At 42.2% G+C, this 24,711-nt stretch overlaps 1 protein-coding gene across 1 annotated transcript in view; it reads left to right on the top strand.

The window, feature by feature from the left end:
• PGM5 (phosphoglucomutase 5) overlaps positions 1–24,711 on the top strand; it is a 170,738-nt gene that overhangs the window by 85,313 nt on the left and 60,714 nt on the right. Inside the window, exon 7 of the mRNA XM_036261088.1 lies at positions 15,272–15,387. Coding sequence (XP_036116981.1) covers positions 15,272–15,387 — 116 coding nt within the window. The remainder of the gene's footprint in view (positions 1–15,271; positions 15,388–24,711) is intronic.

The following is a 24,711-nucleotide window of genomic DNA, read 5'->3' as shown; positions in this document are numbered from 1 at the left end:
AGGTACAGCGGGAGGGAGAGAGGGAGGAAGAGAGAGAGACACATTGATTGGCCACCACCCACACGACCCCAATCGGGCCAGGGACAAACCGCAACTGAGGTACATGCCCTTAGCAGGAACTGAACGCAGGACTCTCTGGTCCATGGGCCGACGCTCCAACCACTGAACCAAACTGGCCAGGGCTAACTCAGTGTTTTTTATAAATTCTCCTAGAAATAAAAAACACTCGTTGCTACAAGTACAGATACTTGAGCTCTAACCATGACTTACTAATTGAAAATATGCTATCAGGGGGCCTAGGAATTTACATGTTTAATAAGCACCCCAGGCCCTGGCCAGTTTGGCTCAGTGGTTGGAGCCTCAACCTGAGGACCAGAGAGTCCCGGGTTTGGTTCTCGCTAGGGGCACATACCAAAAAAAAAAGTACCCCAGATAATGGATGATATGAAGAAAGTATGGAAAACACTAACATCTTCTGAGAAGCTAGACAAAAGAAGAAGGAAACCTCGTCCAAGCTAGTGTGCTAGGTTAGACTTGAAAGGCTCTATCTGGGGACCCCATAGATATTATCCTACTGTGAGTGTATAAAAGTCACATATGAAGTCATGTTACTACTTTATCTGGATTGAATAGGCACATTTGGTCTCATGAAGAAAGAATAACCCAGTTGTGATATGCATCCAGCTAGAAAATCTGTTACAAGTGAATGATCGTTTCTCTTTTGCAAACCTTGGAACACTGATTTGAGATTTTTGGAGAAATGTAGTCAACAGCCAAGTGCCAGGTTAGTGTGCTAGGACTGCATGTTCTGTGTCTGGTATACCAGATGGGCATAGTGAACCACCCTGGCTATTGGCAGAGAAAATGTGAGCTAGCTGAGAGAATTCTGGAATGGAATGTTCAGAAATAAAAACTGTAGGACCTTCTGAAAGGAAGTATAATAATACAGAATGTTGTGGGGATAGTGTGGAGGAGAGGATGAAGCATCCTCCCTGAAACCTTGTTGTGCAAGGAGCTACCTAAGGTTGGCATGAGGCACACCATCCACCCTAGTCCCCCCGCCCCATGTCCACATGCACCAGGGTCATTTTATCACTCAGCCGCTCTCTTAGGGCCTGTGATATTCAAGGACTTAAAATTAGAGACCTGAAAACAATTATTAGCTCCAAAACAAAGAAAAATGCAAAATCAACATGATTAATTGCCTAGTTTAATGTGATAAAATCCAACACATTGTTACTTTATTAAATTTAGCATCCAAGAAGCCATCATAACACTTGAAAATAATGTGTAAAAGACATTTATTTTTTCATTTTGAAAGGATTCCTGAGCGTGCATGATTGGTGAGAAATCATTGCCAATAGTTAAGCAGCCTCATTTCAAAAACAAAATTTAAAAAATCATTTCAAGATTCTTTTGGAGCAAAACTTAGATCTGTATGTGAGATTTGGATGTGTTTCACTGTTCTGTATGATATGGGGTGGGCTCTCATACACATGCACTCACAGTTTCCACCGAATGCTATTGGGCAGGGCGTGTGGTTGGAGAAAAATAAAATGTACTGTTCAAAGCTGTGTCTTTAACAGTTCAAAGACTGTGAAAAGCTTGGGGGTCCACCCTCCGTCTTGCGACCATGGGGATGGCTGCGGCTATCCTCTGCTGCACCAGGAATGTGCGGAAGGGACTTAGAGTGGCAGCGTCTGCTCTGCCGGATGCAGGGGAGGCAAGACTCATAGAGCCACTGCATCCAGGGCACGGGGCGCACCGTGTAGGGGCTCCACGTCTCACGGGGGCAGTGTTCACACTGAAGACACCTACCTTTGAATATTTACTAAGCCAATGTTCCGGCGGATGGCATCAAAGTGTTCTTTTCTAGGAAGAGTAGTGTGCTTCAACACTTTCAGTAGCTGGACTGAGTCCTGAAGAGGGCGGACCTCTAGCACAAAGGCACCGCCTGGGCGGCAGCCTTGGGCTGACGAAGGGGGTGGTGCCCCTGCCACTCCGTCTGTACCACCCATTCACTGTAGAATGGGAACTTGACCTAAAGAGAGCTGTTCCTCTCATGAGACAGTGCCTCTGGGGTGGTTCTCAGAGCCTAGAAGCCATCATGTCCGCTCTGTCACGGAGTGTCTCCTAAGCTCCCCCTTCGGCCCAGCAGCAGCCTCTGCATGCACTGGGTCCACACAGATGATGCGCCCTTGCTTGTCAGCCTCCGAGAGGGGGGACAGGGCAGTTGGCTGGACTTATTTCCCTGGAGAGTCTCTGCCTCTCCAATTAATTTCAGAAACTATGTGTTCTCACCAACTTATTTTGGTTCCCGTCCCCCAGAGACGACTAGGCCCTCGGAGGGAGTCTGTCTCAGCTGGGCTGGCGCTGCACGGGTCACCCTGAACGCAAACAGCTGCGTTCCCACTTCCTTCTCCTTCCCTTACGTACACAAATGTGTTTCTCAGTTCATCTCAGCCAGCGCTTCCTGTGGCGAGATGACACGTCGGCCCTGGGAGGTGCTCCTCAATGCGAGCAGTGTTTCTCTACCCTCGCTTTTAAGTTTTACAGCAAAATGAGCATTTAATTCTGAGAAGTCCCGCAAAGGTAAAGAGAGGTCCGTTTTGACACGATCTGTGACTTTTTCACAATAAATGTATAGTCCTGCACATGGTAAACTCACATACCCGTAATTAGAAGGACGTCTATCAATCTTTTCAGCCAATCCTTTGTATAATTCCATTTGGAAATTCATCCACCATAACTTAATTTTATCCTGAACTGTCAATGACCTCATGTACTTGCTCCCACGTGTACTTGAGGACCTAGTTCTGGAATCTGTTATGTTTTATATCCATGTAGGAGGAGTCTGTTCTGATAGAGCCTGCGATGCTTGCATAGAATTAACAAATATCTCTAAGCACTTGCTCTGTGCCAGGTAGAGCCTTTGCCCTCCAAAGGCACACAAATTAGAGGGAGTCAGGTGTCCCAGCATAAGGTGATGTCCTGCACTCGGTGTGTGACTAGTGGGGTTCGTAGTGGCGGTGCAGAGAAGGGACTGGGCAGGTTAACCTGGCAAGTCAGGCAGCAGCCTGAGTCTGGTGGATGACAAGTGTGCTGGGCATCTTCCGTTTGCTCCCAAACCCTCTTTCCCTCCTCTTCCTGCTCTCTGGCCTGCAGGCTGACCTCCATGGGCCGTATCTGCTGGCTCATCTTCCTTCAGATTTCAGTGGGGTTTGGACAGCCGGGAGCATGGCAGATATCAGACAGAGGAGGGGAATGTGTTCAGGAATTTATTTCTCACCCGATAAGGTTTCCATGCCTCTTTTGAAGGTCATGGCCCCTGCCAGGCAGCTCTCTCCACCCAGCTCTGTTTCTGGATTTCAGGAATGAATCTGGGGTTGGGTGATGCTAGATGTCACTTTCTCTGCTGTGCTGGACCATCGTGGCCCCCTCTCCACTGCCTACACCTGTGTACGTAGTTCCTGTAAGAAACTCTCCTCAAATGACTCAGTTTGAGTGTTTCATCTATTCCTGTGGGGACTCTAACTGATACAAAGATTATCCCCATCTAAGTGAACTGTGTGTACAAGGGTCTGAAGCTTCTTGGTGCTTTAAGGTGACTGTGTCAGAAGAGTAGTTTGCTATGGCAGGAGGCGGGGGGGGTGGGCAGGAAGCAGCTGGAGAGGTAACAGTGGTCATAGCTGTTGCTAATGTCTGTGCCCTGTTCTGGGTGTCTGGGGCTCCCCAGGCATCACCCCATTTAGTCCTCCCTGAGTAAGGAGATTCATCGTTATTCTATTTTGCAGGTGGAAGAGCTCGGCTGTCCCTTCTGCTGTGAAACTCTTTTCCCACAGAAGGACATCCACTCTTTCACTATTCTTTTCTCATAACTATGTCTCGTTAAGCTGAAAAGATAAATTAATGTTAGAGCATTAGAAGATAAATTAATGTTAGAGCAGAATTAATGTGGCATGACCTTCGCTTATGCCTATCAGTAAAAATAAACCCCATCTTGAGTAATGGACGGAAATTCTGAAAGAGTAAGTGAAGTCTTGAATGTGGTACCTTTCAGGTGGGGTGGCTGCCTCTGTGTCCCTTGTTTTCTCGAGTCCATTTGGAGAGCCCACTCAGCTGCTTAATGTCTTGATCTGGCTTGCCAGGAAACAGCAACCTGGGGCATCCGTTAGGGTCGCGGCTGAGTTCCCTGGTGAGATGAATGACTCCAAGGGTATTCCAAAACCCCCACGGGCAGCTCCCCCTTGCATTCCCAGAGGGAGGGATCCCCAGGCAACCTGAAGGTCTGTTTGGTCTCTGCTTAGGCATCTCCACCTGGAATCTCAGTGCTTTAGCTTAAAGATTCTTTGTCTTCCTATTGTGGAAGAAGCGGGTAGTCCCCAGGGGAGACGAAAATAAGCCCCAGTGAAGAACCATATGCAGAACAGGTGAATTCTTCTCTGTGATGTTGGCGGACAGGTTCGCAGGAGTGGAAGGGGGATGCCTGGGATGCACAGAATACAACCACCATCTCTTAATTAAAGAAAGGGAAAGGTTTTGAGTTCTATCCATGCAAGTAGGAAGCGCTGACTAAGAATCTTGGGCTTTGCCCAGGCTAATTAATCACAGCTGGCTACAGCTCGTGTGCAAGGACCTGCCTTCCGCCCTCAGCGCACAGCTGTGGGACAAGGTAGGGCTTCCAAGGTGCACTGTGGCTCTGGTGGCATCGCAGGTTCTGGCTGTTTCTCTGAACCAAATGTTGTTGCAGTTCATCATTTAGTCATTTAGGCCTATTAGTTCTTCAGAGTTGAAAACATCTGAAACCTGTTATGACAGAGCAGGAATCACATCCCACTGGGTTTTCAAGTTGAACTAGTGAGGGAGAAACAGTAATTGGAATAGCAGGGACCTAAAATAATCTTGCAAGACAGAAGTGCACATTTAATTTCTTCTTTGTGGCTATTTTGGAGCCCTTGAACTATATTTGTTTACTTGCCACTGTATAAATAAACCACAACTTGTCTATTCCCCGACTTAAAAAACAGGTTGCTTCTGGTTTTACTTTTTTACTGTGTAAATAGTGCTGTAATAGACATCCTTGTACCTCACCTCCTTGTTCACATACTAGTTTCTCTAAGCCAGATCCTGAGAGGGACCTTGTTGGGTCACAGGGCATGATCAGCTCTACTAGGAATTCTCAAATTACCCTGTAAAGTGAGTGTACTCATTTACAAACTGCCATCAATCTTTGGGTTTCTGATTTCCCACCACCATGTGAAATTATTAGATTTTTTTCTTTTTTTGTGTGATGAGTGTGACATTATTTATTACCTGATTACTATATATTTTTGTAGTGGCCAATTAATCTTCTTCTTCATTTGAGTGTTTCCTCTTGGTTTATAGGACTTCTTTATTTAGGCTGGCTACTAATCCTTCAGATTTTTGCATTGAAAATATCTCAATTGTTGGCTTACCTCTATTTTTTGGTGTTTTTGACAATAGACATTAAAAAAAATTAATGTGATTAAGTTTATCAATCTTTTTCTTATATTTAGACCTAACATGTGGAATATTCTGCTCATCCTTCTTCCTTTTTACCCTCACAGTCTTAGTTTAGTTTACTCATGGGGATAGATTACCAATATTCTACTGTTAAATTTTAGACTGAAAAGGTTTAAATTAATCACTTTAGGGTCATAATTAGGCTAATAGAACACTGGGGACAAACACTGAGGTTCTTTTGGCCCTATTGAAACTGAATCCAACATGAAACACCAGAACAAGAAACTGATGTTTGCTTTTAGAAAACTGGTAATGCCATGATAATTTAATGTGTTTTCTTTTGTATCCTCACCTGAGGACATTTTTTGCATCTATCTTCAGATAGAACGGGACGGAGAGAGGAAGGAAGAGAGAGAGAGAAAAACATCGATATGAGAGAGACACATCAACCGGTTGCCACACACACAACCCCAGCTGGGGCCAGGGACAAACTGCAACCGAGGTACATGCCCTTAGAGGGAACCGAACCCGGGTCTCTCTAACCGCTGAGCCAAACCGGTCAGGGCAATATTTTAATGTTTAGAATGGTGGTGCAGCATGATGCAAATACTAGTGTTCTCTGGGCTTTGTTCTTTCTTTAGAATAAGTATCCATTTACAGTTACTGTATATTTATTTAATGTCCAATGCCCAGATGTCTCTTCTCTCCTGTTTTATGACATAGGATCAATGAGATTTCTATAATTCCAACCAGGAAAAAATGCTAATTGAACCCAGGAGAGAGAACTAAGGAATGCTTTTAAGACAGAGAAGTTTTGTTTAGTGAGAGGTGTTATCTGCTGGGTTAGAGCTCTCACATCAGTTCTTACCACTTTTTGTCTACAGGAATAGATGAATTGATTCTAAATCTTCCATGAGTTTCATATAGGCGTTTTATTTAAGCTTCAGTACGGTGTCTACAAAACCAAACACTTAAAGCAAAACAAAGGATGATGATTATTCTGGGAGCAATCTCCTGGGGATCTGAAGGACAGCTGACAGCTTTATCTCAAAGCTTGGCCAGAACACGTGGGGCTTACATTTCGCAGCCCTAGCTCCTCAACAAATGTATCCTTTGAAAATCGTCAGGACTGGGAATAGTTTACATCAAAGTGCTCAAGCATCAAGATCATAAACACAAACACAGACATGGGGTTCTAGATTATTTACTGGCTTAAGAGAGTGAATCTGTGATTGTTTTATGTATTTTTCTCTTGGCTCTTTGATCAACTTCCCAAAGCCAAATTTTTCTTTTATCTGAAGTCAAGATCCCCAGAAATATGCCTGCTTTATGTTCCCTAAGATAATTTAAACTCTAACTACTGAGTAGGATTCGATTTTCCCCTGTAACACCCACCTAAAATAAAAGTGCAGACGCTTCTAGATAAAGCGGCAAAGGCCCCTGGGTTTGGGGGTCCCCGTTTGTTTGTTTTACTTTGGCCAAAATCTAGAAGTTTAGAGGGAACACGAGACACGCAGCTACCTCTCGTGTTTTCTTGTAAACAGTCTTCAAATGCTATGTGCTCGTTCCTTGGTGTTAAATGGAAGTCCCAGTATGAAGAACAGTGATAATGGCCTTGGCTCAGCGATTAGAGCGTCGGCCCGCGGTCCAGAGAGCCCCGGGTTGGTTCCCGCTAAGGGCACGTACCTCGGTTGCAGTTTGTCCCCGGCCCTGATTGGTTGTGCGGGTGGCAGCCACTCGATGTGTCTCTTTCACGTCGATGTCTCTCTCTCTCTCTTTCTTTCTGCTCCTCTCTCTCCCTCCCACTCTACCTGAACAAAAAAAAGGAAAAATGTCCTCAGGTGAGGATAAAAAAAAAGAACAGTGAGAATGGTGTGAACTCTGTAGGAGTTTTGCAGTTCTTACAGCACTTTCTCCTTATTACACATCATCTCATTTGATCCTTAGGACCTCTGATAAGGCAGGCAGTGAAGGTGTCATTTAATACGTGAGTTTTGAAGTTCAGAGGCTGAGATGCTGCAGGTCCTAGGAACACGCTGCTCTGCACTCGAGTTTACATAGACAGTGGAAAAACTTTTGAGGTCATCTTACTCTGACCGCCTCATGGTTTACATTTATTTTACCTGAAAGTGTGAGTGGCTCCACCCAGAAGATGAGTTTAAGAGTAGACCTCGAGATGGCCGTAAGAAAACCAGGCCTGCCCGCACTCTGCCTAATGCTTGCTTGGGAGCTGAGTCGGCTGCCGTAGAAATGCACTCACAGACGCCTTTGACTTCAGAGCAGCCCCAGCCTGCAGGGCAGACCTCAAAGCAGGAGTCTGGGAGTGAACTCATCGATAGGAAAATACTGCAGGATGGATCTGAGGGTAGTTTTGTTGAATGTCTGCTAGACATTAGCCAGCATATCCAGAATGCTATTAACTCCATTTCCAGTAGTCTATTTCTTGAAATTATATAAACATGGCTAATTCAGACATGTACTTAGTCTTAAATACCACACAGGGCTTTTTCTTTTATATAAATGTTTAATTGAAGTATGCTACGTATAAAGAAAAGGCGCAACTAATACGTTGCTCGAAGACTTTCCACCAAGTGATCACATGCGTGTAACTACCATCTAGTTTGGGAAACAGAACAGCCCTCCTGAAGCTCCTTGTTTCCTCCCTCCTTCCCAGGGACAGCCACTATCCTGACCTCTGTCACCAACGAGTAGCTGCTTTTCCCCATCTTTATTGACGTTATAATAGACAAATAAAATTACAATATATTTAAAGCATAGTCCGGCCGGTGTGGTTCAGTGGTTGAGCGTTGACCCATGCACCAGGAGGTCACTGGTGCGATTCCCGGTCAGGACACATGCCCAGGTTGTGGGCCAGATCCCCAGTGGGGGGCATGCAGGAGATGGCCAATAGATGTTCTCTCTCATCGATGTTTCTAACTCTCTTCCTCTCACTTCCTCTCTCTCTAAAATCAATAAAGGAAAAAAAAATTTTTTTAAATGTGTACAATGTGATGATTTGATATTCATATATATGGTGAAATGATTACTACAAATCAAGTTAATTAACACATTCAGCACCTCACATAATTACTCTTTTAGGGGGGCGGGATGAGAATGCTACTTTCAGCAAATTTCAAGTGTATAATACATGTATTAACTGTAGTCACCATGCTGTATATTAGATCCTCAGAATTTATTCATCTTATAACTGGAAGTTTGTACCCTTTGACAAACATCTCTCGATTTTCCCCATTCCCCAGCCCCTGGCAACCACTCTTCTACACTCTGTTTTTATGAGTTTGACTTTATTATTATTTTTAGACTCTACATGTAAGTGATACCATATGGTATTTGTCTTTCTCTGTCTAATTTCACTTAGCAGAATGCCTTCCAGTTTCATCCATGTTGTCACAAATGACATGATTTCTTTTTTTATGGCTGAATAATATTCCATTGTATATACATAGTACCACATCTTCTTTATCCATCTATCTGTTGATAGTAACATAGGTTGTTTCCATATCTTGACTCTTATGAACAATAATACAGTGACCCTGGGAGTGCAGATATTTTTTGAGATCCTGTTTTCCTTTCCTTTGGATATCTACCCAGCAGTGGTGTTGCTGGATCATATAGTTCCTTTTTAATTTTTTGAGGAAACTCCATCTTGTTTTCCATGTCTGGACCAATTTATGTTCCCACCAGCAATGCACAAGGGTTCCTTTTTCTCCACATCCTCACTAGCTCTTACCTTTTGTCTTTTTGATGATGGCCATTCTAACAAGTACAGGGTGAAATCTCATTGCGATTTTGATTTGCATTTCCCTGCTGATTGGTATTGGTGAGCAACTTTTCCTATATTTGTTGTTTATTTTTATGTCTTCTTTGGAAAAATGTCTATTCAGATCCTTGACTTATTTTTGGATTGCTCTCTTGTTATTGAGTTGTAAGTGCTCATTGTGTGTTTTAAATATGTTTTTATTGATTGTTTTAGAGAGAAAGGAAGGGAGAGAGAGATAGAAACATCAATGTGAGAGAGAGATATCAGCTGCCTCCTGCATGCCCCCTACTGGAGCCTGAAACCCAGGCCTGTGCCCTGACTGGGAATCAAACCAGGACCTCTTCGTCCATGGGATGATGCTCAATCCACTGAGCTACACCAACCAGGCCATTATATATTTTAAATACTGGCCCCTTACTGGATATGCATTTGCAAATATATCCTCTCATTCTGTAGGGTGTCTTTTCATTCTGTTGGTGTGTCTTTAGCTGTGCAGTAACTTTTTAGTATATATAGTCCCACTTGTTTAATTTTGCTTTTGTTGCTTGTGCTTTTGGTGTCAGATCCAAAAATACGTAGACCAATATCTATGGTTACTTTTGTCTATTTTTGAACTATATATAAATGGAAATATATAGTATATTGCTCTATGCCTGACTTCTTTCACTCATTGTTATGTGTGAGATTCATTCCTATTTTTCTATATTGTGGCAGTTTGTTCATTCTCTCTGTTCCATGCTATTTCTCTGTGTAAATATATCACACAATGCCATAATTAGTACTAATTGGCATTCCTTTAGCAATACATGAGAGTTCCAGTCTTCATCAGAACTTGGTAATACCTCTCTTTTCAGCTAGTCTTGTGGGTGATATATTTTTGGTCTGCAGGCCGATGCGCCAACCACTGAGCCAAACTGACCAGGGCTCTTGTGGATGCTATCTCATTGTGGTTTTCCATTCTCTAATGACAACGAGCATCTTTTCATATGCTAATGGGTCACTTGAATATTCTCTTTTGTAAAGTGCCTGTTCAAGACTTTTGCCCCCTTTAAAGGTTATCTGCCCTTTTATTGATGTACAGGAATATGTTTAATGTAAGTTGCATGTGAAGTCTTGTGTTGAATATACGTGATATAAGTATCTTCTCCTAGTCTATGTAGTTGGCTTTTCAAAAAGGGGCTGGGAGCACAGTGTGTAGACAACAGAACCACGAGCCCTGCTTGGGTCTTAAAAAAGTGGATATTTGAAGATAAATACAATTAAGAGGGACCTGGAACTTGTCCTCTTTAAATCTGTTGCAATTCCCTTGAAGTAGGATTGCAAAAACAGCTGGGTATGCCTTGTGCACTTGACGTGATCAGTCACTGTCTATTTGGCTATTCTTGTGCAAGCTAAAAACAAAAAACAAAAACAAAAAAAACCACCTTTATTCCTCAAACCTTTGATCTCATTTGGCTACTGCCCTAATTCTTTAAGCTCCTATTTCCAAGAAATGCCTTTGCTCATCTTGATAGCCTCACTACCTGGAGTAATTCTCTTTGCTTAAAATGACTAATTTAAGTAAAACATGCAGAAATGACTTAATTATATATTTAGGAAACTACAAGGAAAAAGACCATAAACTCGAGATATTTTCTCTTCTGCTATCCAACAACACACTTAAATAATAGATATTAGTCAAATGAAATCACACAGAATTTATCAAGAGCAAGTCTGACTGGTGCTATATTATCTTAGACATTGAATAGCTATAAAGGTATAAAAGACGTAGTCCCTACTTCAAAGAATTTCTAGCACATTGGTGGTGTGCTAGTGTCTGTGTTGAAGCAAAGTGTAAAGGAAGCAGCAGCATATACGATGACAATGTGAATGGAAAGACCCTTCCCAAGCTAGAGGAAGCACAGTGGCAGGAAGGGTTTGTTTGTGTGTCTTTTTAAATTATTTATTTATTTATTTATTTATTTATTTATTTATTTATTATTATTATTGATTTTTAGAGAGGGAAGGACATCAATTTGTTATTCCTCTTATTTATGCATTCTCCTTGGCTGATTCTTGTATGTGCCCTGACCAAGGATCGAACCTGCAACATTGGTGTATAGGGACGATGCACTAACCAATGTTTTGTGTGTTTTTTGTTGTTGTTGCTAATTTATGCTTTTTAATATAAGCTGTCCCCTGGTGGTCCCCGACTCTGAGGGAAAGAACATGGCCAAGTCTAAGAAGAACTTCTGGGAAAAACTCTGCCCCCTGGGGACACAGCTATGTGGCAGGCACCATGCTAAGGGCTGTGCAGATGTCCTCTCAGAGACAGGCCTGCTGTCTAGCCAAATGCCACAGGCTGCCCTCGGCTGACCAGGAAAGGTTACTTTGGACTGGTTGTGGTGATAAGACAAGGGTTGTATGGTTAAGATAATGGAGCTTCTGCTAACAAAACTAATCCAAAAATATGTAAGGGATCAAACACAGCAAAAGTGAAAAACTCAGCCATCAAAAGTTAAAAACAAGTGTATTTGATTGGTAATTCATTCTGCTCAAAATATTAATTTAGAGATTCAGGTTCTTCCATCTTGTGGGTCCACCACCCTCAACATGTAGCTTTTGGGATTGGCAGAAAGAGAAAGCGTGGCGTCTAGAACGTTTTACTAGCCAGATCTGAAAAGGGTGTGTGTCATTTCCACTTGGGTTCCACTGGCTAGAACTCCACCGTGTGGCCACAGCTAACAGGGCGGGAGGTCGGGAAGTCCAGTCCAGCTGTGTGTCCAGGAAAAGGGGATTTGTTGACTGCCCGGCCGCCTTTGCCACAGGCTTCCTGATGGCAGGGCATTTCAGGTAGGTCCTGATGCCATGTGGCATCTTTTGACAGAGACTGGAAAGGAGGATTAATCCCAGTAAAATGAAAAGCATGAAGAAGGACTCAGACCTAAATAGAAAAAATGCAAGAGCATGTTTTAAAAATAAGAGATGGTGCAGTTTTTGAGGAGCATGTAGGGAGGATCGTGGGAGAAACTGTTAGAAAGATAGGTTAAGGCTATTTCCAACCTGAAGCCACATTGTTTCAAGTTTTACATTTTATACTGAGGAGCATATTATATCCACTTTTTTTTTTTTTTTTTTTTGGCTACTGAGGCTCACTCCCACTTGCAGGAGAATTGTGGCCCAAGTTCATTTTCTTTCTTTTCCTTCATACTCTGCTCTTTCCCAGAAAGTGAGTTCTTATGTTTGCCTCCAAAACGCGGTGGCAGAAGTCACGGGGAGCGGTGCAGACCCTCAGCACGAGCAGCCTTACTTTGAGCTTTGGTACCAGAGGGTTTCAGAGACTCCCTAGGGGCCTCCTGCCAAAAACTAGTCCAGAGAATGGTATCTGCTGAATGCTGTTTGGGATGGATCCCAAGTTCAGTAGAAGGAGGAGGGAGAGGAATTTCTTTCTGACTCGAGGACATATTCAACTTGTGCTCAAGATCCTAAAATCTAACTACCCACATTGTTATCTTAGCTTGCATAGCTCCAACTGTGGCTCATACTTGTAAAAGTATCTGGTCCTTTAAAATCCAACCTCATCCTTCAGCCTGATGACCTCCCGACAGTGATTAATTGGGAAGGGTGGGAGCTGGGGAAATCCTTTTCCCTCCTTTCAGATCTGCCAACTTGGCTTGGAATCTGCATGAATGTTTTCGCCAGAGAATATACATCCCCACACCCTCTGCACTCACATCTGCCCTGTTTTCGATTTGGTAATCATATGCATTCATATTTGCGAAATTAATGCAGCAAATACGAACCAGGCTTTACTAGGTGCTGCCCCTGGAAATCTGTGTGAATTGTTCCCCCTTCCTTGAACTCCTGACCATGAAATTAATGACTCTGATAATTTACTTCTGCTCTACAATTTGGGGAGGATTTGTTTCATTGTTCCTACCAAGATATAAGCATAATTGTCTGTCTTTCTTAGAGCACTGAAACAAAGAAAACAGGCCCTTTGGTGTAACACCTGAACATCTAAAAGGTGCTTCTTTTCAAAGCAAACTTGAAAGAGACTTAGTCCATATTTTTTTCAAGATCCTGAGCACATTAATTATATTTGGATTTTATGGAAAGGGAGGTGTTTACGTACTTGTATCAAGAGTTTGTAGCCCTGGCCGGTTTGGCTCAGCGGTTGGAGCGTCGGCCTGCGGTACAGAGAGACCCGGGTTCGGTTCCCACTAAGGGCACGTACTTCGGTTGCAGTTTGTCCCCGGCCCTGGTTGGTCGTGCGAGTGGCAGCCACTCGATGTGTCCCTTCACATCGATGTTTCTCTCTCTCTCCCTTCCTCTCTCTCCCTCCCGCTCTATCTGAACAAAAAATGGAAAAATGTCCTCGGGTGAGGATAAAAAAAAAAAAAAAAAAAAAAAGAGTTTGTAGATATTTATTTTCTTCTAAGTGGCTACAGACCACACTTGAAGAAATCACTGTTACATTGTGCCCATTGTACTACATGCACCTTTCTTCCCCTTTCTCACCAAGACACCGTCACGGTTCCTCTCCATCTTCTCCATGTACGGCCTTCACAGAACTAATCCTTGCTGGTGGCAGGCATTTGGTGTCCTGTTCTTTCGGGTGCTTGCAGGTGGGAAAGGTAAAGCTCTCAGGCCAGGGTCTGTGGTATTAGCTCATTCCCCAGCATGCTTTGAGATCTATGTACCTCTCGAAGCACTGACGCGTTTGGGGGGACCATGCCGTAGAGAAGGAGAACCCGAGCAGAGACTAGGATGGGTCCAGATTCTAGCTTTGCCCTTTACCTCCGTGAGACCTGAATACAACACTTGACCCCTTTCATCTCCTGAGGCTGAATTTTGATAGCACCGATTAATTTTAGCTGTTTTTGAATTTTGTCGAAATGAAACAATGCAGTATATAATCGTTTGCTATTGGTTGCTTTCACTTACTGTTATGTTTGTGAGATTCATTTAAGTGGTTGCATGTAGGCGTAGTTTGTCCAGTGGAATTGATGACATTGTATTATATATTGCACATTATTTGTCCATTCCACTTTCATGGACATTTGGGTTGTTTCGATTATTATGAATTATGATTCTGTGATCATTTTTGTAAAATCTTGTGTACACATTCTGTTGAGTTATGTCGCACAGTGTGTTCCCGCAGAAGCAGCTCTGAGGGAGATTTGCTTACAGGAAGTTCAGTTTTTCCTGCCATCAATACCAAAGTTGCCTTCAAGATCAGCACCTGTGGGGGCATGAGAAAGGAGGATTGGACAGAGAGAGAAGTTGGCCTCAGCCAACCGTAGAGAGCTCTGGAGCTGAAATGGCCCTACAGAGTTGTGCCATTTAGAGGCACGGAGGCTGGACCTTTAACCTCTAAGTCACCAGTCACTGGGTGTGGATTGAGCTGGGGAAGTGAGCATGATTTTGAGTGAGACATTGCTCTTTCGCAGAGAGTGGGGCCACATTTGTGAGCTATCATCCATCAATATTCCTAGCAGCTGGTAGAATGAGTGTCCTAAAAATCCTAAAATGTGTGTGTGTGTGCTCACGTGTATATGTGTTTAGGGTGAAGCTGAGCAGTGCATCACAGTGTTCATTACATGTCATTAGTAATTTCTAGGAGTTAAATAGCTGGTTCCTAGGATATGTATATATTCATCTTTAGTCAATACTGTCAAACAATATTTCAAAGTGTCTGTACTCAACTACCATCTTAATTTAGATTCTGAGATCCCCAAATGGGATCTTAGATAAAGGAACAGTTATAGAAGGGAAACATAAATGTGAGACTATTCTCTATATTGACAATCTATTCTATTTCATGGGGAAAGCAAACTTGAGAACCATTGGAGTAGGCTATTTATCAGTCTCTACCTTATGTCTTGACATCTTAAAAACTGTCAATATTGTTCAGGATGTTTTGGAATCTAATTATGGGAGTAATAGATCCTAAAGACTCCTGTGCTGAGAAAACAAAGGAGGGGGATATATGAATTGACTGTTGCCTCGGATTTCATTTTTCAGAGTGGCCAAATCAATGAAGGTCCCTGTATATGAGACCCCAGCTGGATGGAGATTCTTCTCAAATCTGATGGACTCGGGACGGTGCTCTCTGTGTGGAGAAGAGAGCTTTGGCACTGGTAGGCTTTGTTGGGTTGATGTTACCGGAAGGGGTGGCTGCAGCACTCTTTGACCCCAGTTTGGAGACTGGTGAGCCCACTGTAAACCAAAGGCTGGAGGAAGAGTTAGAGGCAACTAACTAACTAACTAACTAACTAACTAAGAAAGAAAGACACCTAAGTGGGATGTGTACTATGATTCACTCATCTCATCGGCCCTCATCTCTCCCTCCCTCCCTCCCTCCCTCCCTCCCTCCCTCCCTCCCTCCCTCCCTCCCTCCCTCCCTCCTTCCTTCCTTCCTTCCTTCCTTCCTTCCTTCCTTCCTTCCTTCCTTTCATTTACTTATATTTCTCACCTGAGGATATTTTTCTACTTATTATCAGATAGAGTGGGAGGGAAGGAGAGAGAGAGACAGAGAGAAACATCGATGTGATAGAACCACATCAACTGGTTGCCTCCCACACAACCCCACCAGGGCCAGGGATGAACTGCAACCGAGGTACATGCCCTTGATGGGAATCAACCTGCAATTCACTGGTCTGCTGGCTGACGCTCTAACCACTGAACCAAACTGGCTAGGGACATTTCTTCTTTTTTTTCTAAAAAAAATTTCAATTTCTTTAAAAAAGAATGTGCTGCCCATCCGGTGTGACTCAGTGGTTAAGCATTGACTCATGCACCAAGAGGTCGCTGGTTCAATTCCTGGTTAGGGCACATGCCCAAGTTGTGGGCCCAATACCCAGTGAGGGGCATGTAGGAGGTGGCCAATCGATGTTCTCTCTCATCGATGTTTCTATCTCTCTCTCGCTCTCTCCCTTCCTCTCTCTCTAAAACCAATAAAGAAAAATTTTTTTTAAATTAAAATAAAAAAAATGAGCTGCTATGGAAATTTTTTAAAAACCATGAGTAGAGAAAATATCATATGAATTTCCATGTGCTCATCACTTAGTTTCAACCATCATCAACTCATGGTCAGCCTTGCTTTATCTCTACACTCATCCACCTAGAGAGCCCTTCTCCCTGATCACTGTGAAGCAATAAGGATAACATGTCTTGAGAAAAAGCGGTATGTAACCACCATACCATTATCATGCCTAAAATGTTAAAAAAAATTTCTAAAGAAAAATATTAAAAATAAATAAATAAATACTTTTATTTTTCAGTATTTTAAAGATGTTACCTCATTGTCTTCTGGCTTGCTTAGTTTCTAAGAAGTGGGGCTCTAGTTCTTATTTCTATTTCTCTCTATTGAAATTCTCCCAACCCCTGCTTATGGCTACCTTCAATATTTTATTTTTACGGTTTGTTTTCAACAGTTTAATTATAATATGTCTAGGTATGTGTATTTTTCTACCCTGCTTGGGGATCTCTGGGAATCTTGTTTGTTGTCTTACATAAATTTTAGGAAATTCTCAGCCATTATCTTTCCAGATTTTTTCTTTCCCGTTCTCTTTCTCATCTCCTACTGGGGCTCCAGCCACACACATGTTAGCTGAATTGTGACCATATGTTGCTTCAGAGCTCTTAGATCCACTGCTTGGTTTTGTTTACTTTATTTCCTTTTGTGTTTGAATTTGGATAATCTCTATTGGCATATTATTAAGTCATTATTCTTTCCTCAGCTGTGGCCAATCTACAGATGAACCTAGGAATTCTTCATCCTGATATTGTGTTTTTATTAATAGCATGTCTCTTTGACTTTTAAAAAATATCTTTTCATCTCTCTGAAGAAATTTTTATATGTGTTGTTTATATATGTTTTATGTGATATTTATCTTTTTCATTAGACCATTTAACATATGACACATAGTTATTTTAAACTCCCGGAGAGTCCTAATATCTGGTTCATCTTAGTTTCTGGTTCTCTTGATCACTTTATCTCTCGATAAATCAGTAGTTTACTCTTTCTTGCTTTTTGTTCACTTTTTCACTGAGCGCTGGACAGCATGTGTATAAGAACAGCAGAGGCTCAGGCAGATAGTATTTATACACAGAAATGGGCACACCACTTCTGTTAGGCCGTTGGTGTGCAAAGTTAAGTTAATCTAGTCAGGAGTTGAGCTGGATTTGGATTGTATTGCTTCCAGCACAATGTTTAGTGTACCAAGGGCTTCAAAGTCTTCCAGAAGAGAGAGAGTTTTTACTATATGCTCAAAGCAAAGATGGAGGGCTGGAGGAGATTTTTCTCAGTGTTTCTGTTTTATTCATAGTGCCAGCAGTTACTGCCTATCTGTGATACAACATAGACTTCTGTCACCAGGTACTTGACTTTTGTCCAGTGGCAGCAGACCTCTGCTGAGTGTTGGTTTGGAAGTTGGCGCCCAAGAAGGTTTCCGACCCTCTCTCCAGGAGCAGAGGTTTCACGTCAGTCCTGTTCCAATAGCAATAGAGCTCCGCCTGGGCCCTTGGGGCGAGACGGTTCACAGCCCACACGTTCAGGAGCTTGCGGCTTTTGTGTCCTATGGAAGGGAGGTTTGGGGAACTGGGAGAGCTTCCTGCTTGTCCTCAGCGGCAGCCCATCCTCTCCTGCACACCGGCACCAGCAGGTCTCCCTCTTTGTTTGCTGTCTGTCCTGTGAGCAGCCAGGGACTTGTATTCCTCACTTATATGGAAGCACCCTCTTTGTCCTGGGCTCTGCCAGAGAGAGACTGCTCTGTGTTGTCTCTCCTCGGGGGCTCGTCACTCTGCACTTCACTTTGCTCCTTGTGATTGGGGATCGCTAATGAGTTCAAGGAAAGCTATGATTGTGTAGGTGTCCTGGCCTTTTAGTGTTACTGGGACTAACAGTCTCCTGCAGATTTTCGTGTCCTAGACAGAAGTGCAGAAGTGGAACTTCAAAAGTAATTTCTTAATCATTACTTCTAGTCTCCCCACAACTTAATAGGTTTTTTTTTTTTTTTTTTGGTTAGAATCCTAAAGATTTTACATTATAAGTAGTTGGTATTTTTTAAGTGTCTTTTAATCTGCATTTTTTTCTTCTTCACATTTTTTTCTTTCTCATTTATTAATTGAAGAAACTGGGGGGGGGGGGTCATATGTCCTATAGAGCTTTTAACCACTTTGATTTTAATGTTGATGTCCTCATTTTCCTTTATAATTTGTTTAGTGCTTATAGAAAGAGAAGCTATTGATTAATATACCTTTTCTCTAGTTTTCAACCACCTTAGCATATTCCATTATTAATTACAGCATTTTATTTTCTAGAAACTCTACATTCTCTTAGGATTTTTGCTTTTTAGGAATACAATTATATCGTCTATTACTAAAATATTTTTTGTTTTATTTTCTAATATTTATACCCTTTATTTTTATATTTTTCATTGTATTTTATTAGCTATAATCTTCAAAATAATATTAAATAATAATTGTAACAGTTCATGATTTTAATGAAAATGGATTCAATATTTTACTATCCAGTTTGATGATTGCTTTTTAATATTGGTAAAATCTTTATCATGTATACATAGATTTTTTACCTCATCTCATTTGACCTAGAATCTTATTAAAAATGGCTGTTGGATTTATTAGGTGCCCTTTCAGGATATAGTGATATATTAATATGCTTTTTCTCCTTCATTCTGTAAATGTAATAGCATACTATGATTGCTTTGCTATTATCAAACGATCCTTGAATTCCTATTTGGAATAAGTACTCTTTGCTCCTGTTTAAACAGACTGCAGTAAAACCACTCCAGCTGGTCATAATGACAACATTCCAGGCTGTGTTGGGGTTTCTAAAGAAACTTCCTCCTGAGGAATTTTATTCTGTTACCAAAATTAGTTAGACCTTAGCAGCATTACCGTTAATGGTTAGGAGGGATGGCGTGCATCATTTTTCTCCGGAACAAGAGCGTCCGTATTAAGCTCAGTCAAGCACTACTGTTTGAACCAAGAATATATGGGCTGCTGCTCTGCTTAGAACAGTCAAGACTGGTGTACCTTTTCTCTTCTAAGGCCTAACACGTTGAATAGTTTCCTTCCCCTTTGGTGTTCTTTGTGTCTACACCAGTGACTGACTCAAAAAAAATCACAGGTTACATATTGTATATAATAATTCTGCCTCCTGGTTATTAAAATAACACAAATAGAACAACTGGAATGGAAACCGGTTAGTCCAAGTTATCCTTTCCTCTCTCTCTGTGTCTTCATAAGCATTTATTGAGTGCTTAAAGCCTACCATATCATTATAGTCCTGAAAATTAAAAGATAAAATATTACATGTGTAAACCATATAATACTGTAGTAATAAACATCTGCGTGCTTCAATTTAATAAACATTTACTAAGTGCATAAAGCACTGTATTATATTGTGTGTAGAATACAAAATGCTGCCCTGGCCGGTTTGGCTCAGTGGTTAGAGCGTCGGCCTGTGGTCCAGAGAGACCCAGGTTCGGTTCCACTAAGGGCATGTACCTCGGTTGCAGTTTGTCCCCGGCCCTGGTTGGGTTGTGCGGGTGGCAGCCGCTCGATGTGTCCCTTTCACGTCGATGTTTCTCTCTCTCTCCCACTCTATCTAAACAAAAAAATGTTCTCGGGTAAGGATAAAAAAAAGAATACAAAATGCTTAAGATCATACCCTTGAGAAACTCAAGATCTCTAAGGTACATAATAAGAAAGATTGTCTGGGCAGTGTGGCTCAGTGGTTGAGCATCAACCCATGCACCAAGAGGTTGTCAGTTTGATTCCTGGTCAGGGCACATGCCCAGGTTGTGAGCCCAATCCCCAGTGGGGGACATGCAGGAGGCGGCCAATCGATGTTCTCTCTCATCGATGTTTCTATCTCTCCCTCCCTCTCCCTTCCTCTCTCAAAAATCAATAAAGAAAAACAAAATTTTTTAAAAGAAGGATGCACAGATGACTGTTATACAATGCAGAAACTTTAAAGCTCTTCAGTAGAGTAATAAACAAAATACTATGGGAGATAAGAAAAGGAAAAATGCCTTGAGACTGGAAGTTCAAAGCGAACTTCATATAAGAGGTGGAGGTTGATCTAGTTGTTAAAGAATGGGGTGAAAGGATGGGGGCTTGTCAGACGGAGGGAACAATGTCAAGACAGGGACAATGGTGGGCGAGCAGGGGACAGTTGTTCACTTTGTCTGGAGCAGTGCTTTCCAGATAGAAATCAAGACTCATTTGGGGTCATGAGATTAGTATCATATCATGAATAGCTTGAAAATTTTATAAAATAAACTAGAAACTAGCAGAATGCATTGCATTCAGTAAAGGTAAATGTTATTTTGAGAAATATGTACATAGAAATATGCGCACAGGTATCTGTGTATAGTAGGTCTCATTGTAAACTGTATGTATTTTGGATCATGTCTGAAATGTCTGAAAAAGACTGATCTATAGCAGGTGCCTGTGAACTTTCTGTTCAGGAGGAGACACTGAATATTTTAGGCTTTGCAGACTAAGAGGCCATGCATGGTCTTGTTCCCAGTCACTCGCCTCTGCCACCGTAACACAAAAGCAGCCACAGACAATACGAAAACAAATGCGTATGCTGTGTTCCAATGAAAATGTACATACACAAATAGGCCAAACTCCAAATTTGGCCCATGGGCTGAAGTTCGCTAACTTCTGACCTATAAGGGTGAGTAAAGAAGGGAGTATCAAGAAACAGGACTGGAAATACGAGTGAGGAGAAGACAGTTTTTGAAGCTCTCTGCCTGCCCAGCTGAGATGTTGGGACTTGACGCAACTGGAAATAGGAAACCATGGTCCACCCAGGAGGGAGATCTGCTTGCACTTTTCAGCGAGCTTTGCTTTCAGACAGCTATGCCGATTGCAACATGTAGGCTGGACTGAAAGGGAATTTGTCAAGTGTCTAATTGTTATGTTTGTCTATCATTTTCCCTTCACGGAGCATGAGAGATTTTCAATGTATAGAAGAGCCCTCAAGGTGTTGCTTCCTCCACGATTGTTCAGGTTCAGGTGATACTAGCGTGATTGGACAGATGACGCTCCTGAGCCCACGAAGTAGTTAAGTCATTCACCCAGGGCCCCAGTCTCGGAAAGACTTCCACTTGAATTAAATTGCAGTTGAACTAAAAGACAGGTCTCCTGTTGCGCAGTGTGTGCGGCTTTCCACTGTGCTGATCAGTCTTTCCAATGAAAGCAATGGCTAATTCCATCTCTCAAGCACTCAACAGTAAGTGACTGTTAGAAGGCCCGAGGAGCTGGTTCTGTTTTGGAAGGAGAAAGTGGCTTTATTCTGCTCTCATGCTGGGCTTTATTAACACCAGTTCTTGGACAGGCACTGAGCTGGTTGTGTCAGAATTACCTGGAAAGCTTGCTAAAAGTACGGATTTTCTATCCTATCCTTGAAATTCCTGGAGGGGGGCTGCTGAGAACCTGGTTTAAATAAGCATCCTTGCATAATTCTGATGTGCATTCAGGAGTAGAAAACCTTGCTCTAGTGAAAGTCAGTGCTTTTGTTTTTCATTAGGCACAGTAGACAGGGTGTGCATCAGGTGTGGTCCAGGAAGTCCAGCGGCCCAGGAATGTGAGGCTGATAATTCTATTCAAGACTCATGTCACCTCTCTGACCCTCATTTCCAACCTGTAAAATCAGCTGATCACAGGAGCTTCCTTTCTACCTTGGCATATGGTTTTCAGAATCAAGTAATTTACCTAATTAAGGGAGAGAAAGTGGAAAGATTGGAAAGGTTTTAGATCTGATATGGGGGAGATGCTTCTGAAATTTAATCCGACTTTCTTGAGGGGAGGCCTTTTTTCAGTGTCCCTGAGGCGTGGAGCTGTGTACCAACTAGGAATGCATAGTTCAGTGCCAGGAAAGCTTGAAATTATGGATCTGTCTCATGCTCAAGAATGCCAAGCTTTTGTCTGAGATTGAGGAGGGTACATCCTGGATGAAAGTTTCCCTTGCTGGCTTGTTGAGCATCCACAACTTTCCAAGGTAACGAGCTGGTGATGGGATCAGAGTTCAGGTTTCTCTTATGGAAAGGTCCAGGTCCTGGGCAGTAGGAAGCTAGTGTTTATTGCTCTGTCAGAGAACCGAGGTCATGTTAAAGCCACGTCATCTTCTGTGCTAGGACCAGCTATTCACGCACTTGCTAGGAAGGGCTCTGGAAAACTACTTTACAAGGAGAAAGGAGCACGTTTTATAAAATTTCAGATTTCGATGGAAGAAACTGATTCAACTCAATGGCATTCTGGCTACTTTTCTAAAGTTCTAAATGTGGAGTAGTCTGGACTTGTTTCATATACAAAAGGGGATGTACTAAAATACTAGAACTAAGATCTAAAGCAAAAACTTTGAAGTTTTTTGGCATTTGTTGATGATGTTCTACTGGTTTTCATCGTCATCAGTTTTCTAAGAAGTCATACAATTTGGGGAGTGTATGACTTGTCACAGCCCACAGCTTGTCCCTTTATAGGTAACACTGAAGAATTGCTCTGTTTGTGAACACCTGGAAAAGCTCCAAGCTTGACCACTACTCTTACTTTTATTATGTATTTTTAGAAAGCTAATGTCAATAGCCATACGAGTTTGCTAAGTAAAATCAGGCAAGGCAACGATTTTTATTGTTTGCAAGAGACTGCTCTCTGTTGAGATTTTCACAATAATAATAGTCTTTTAAAATGAGCACTATGTGCTGGGGTGTTGCTAAGCCTTAGTATATTTCCATCTCTTTCTGGAAATTTGGAATTGAATCCAGGTCTCCTGGCACCAACATGACTTGTCCATCATTGGCACACCAACTTTTCCACCGTGAACTCTGGAGTGCAGCCTGGTGCTCTTGAAGTTGGCTGTTTTTATATCTGCCCAGTGTCTAGCACAAAAGGAAGAGGCCCAGAATATGTGTATTCCATGTCAGAGGAAATCTCAAGCATCTTTCTAGTCTTTTGAGATTTGCTGGATCCCTCTGCTTGCATGCAGAAATTGTAAATGCCCCAAGGACAGGGGACATGTCAATCTGGTTCAGCTCTGTTTCCTTGATATAGGGAAGGCTTTGAATGTTTTCAGGGTGGATGGGAGGGTGGAAAGAAGGAAGGAAAGGAAGAATGTAAAGGAGGATGGAAGGTGGATGAATGAAAGGAAAGAAGGAAGGAAAATTTTCATTTTGGTATTTCTTCTTTGCATTATTAGTAGTCATATTTTTATCATTCTTGAGTGGATATATTTCTGGAGATCCAGGAATTAGGGTATCCAAAAATTTGGGAGAATTCATAAAAACACCACCACACAAATATGTACCATTTGGAAGGGGTTAAGGAGAGATGGCCTAACTTACAGTAAAATCAGAATTATATAAAAATTTAGAACAAAGTTTTGATATTTTCAATCATCATATAATTATCACCACAAATTAATAGCTAACAAACCTTCTAGGAAGAATCCTTCAACAAACCTGCATTAATGAACAGATTTTAAATTTCAAATACTGTTAAGTATTTGCAGTTTGTTGTATTCACTTGATCAGTTCCTGTGGTGGTCGCTGACAATTACCTGTAAGGAGCCATGTTCAGCAGTGGGCTGTGTTCCAGGTGTAGTGATCTTTTGTATGTACTGCAGTCTGTGGCCTTTAGCATAGACATTCTCAGCTCTGTTGTCTTATGGTTTGTGTTATCGACTTATTCTCGGGTTGTTTTGTGAATGGATCTTTATTTCCCCTAATAGTTATACAGTTTATAACACTTTCAGCACTATGCCTCTTTCTTTATAGTTCACATTTTGAACTACGTAGCACCTAACACAAGATTAGTTTCAAAGTGCTGTTGAACAAATATTGAATAGATTTAGCTGTCTCTTATTTATACCATTGTTTTGTTAAATATTGTATATTTTCAAAAAGATAAAATAAAGGAAAACTTTAGTCCATTCCCTATCTCAGCGACCATGTACTCTACATTCGGGTGTTTCAATATCTGTCCAAGTCTCTAGTGTAGCGGTTCTCAACCTTCCTAGTGCCGCGACCCTTTAATACAGTTCCTCATGCTGTATGTGGGCGTATCTGCATGTGGGCCGACCCGCCTGGGGACGGACAGAGGAGGCATCTCAGTTCCTAAGACCATCGGAAATATGTGTTTTCCAATTAGCCTTAGGCGACCCCTGTGAAAGGGTCATTCGACCCCCAAAGGAGACGCGACCCACAGGTTGAGAACTGCTGCTCTAGAGAAAGATGCCCACATACCCGTGGACTTCAGATCATGGAGGGACTGCCACGTTGCTGTTACTTGTGGCCAGTTTGTGTAAATCTGCCTGGGTAGCAGGTGTGACGCGAGGCGGCAGCAGCAGTGCTGAGAGCCGAGTCCCTGCTGGGCTGGCTCACACAGGCTGCTGTGCACTGTGCAACTCAGTCTGGGCGGGGCCAGAGCAC

The sequence above is a fragment of the Molossus molossus genome, unplaced genomic scaffold (assembly GCF_014108415.1).
Source record: "Molossus molossus isolate mMolMol1 unplaced genomic scaffold, mMolMol1.p scaffold_m16_p_14, whole genome shotgun sequence".
Taxonomy (NCBI): Eukaryota; Metazoa; Chordata; class Mammalia; order Chiroptera; family Molossidae; genus Molossus; species Molossus molossus.
The sequence above is the reverse complement of the archived record's forward strand: the minus strand, read 5'-3'. Positions and strand labels throughout refer to the sequence as shown.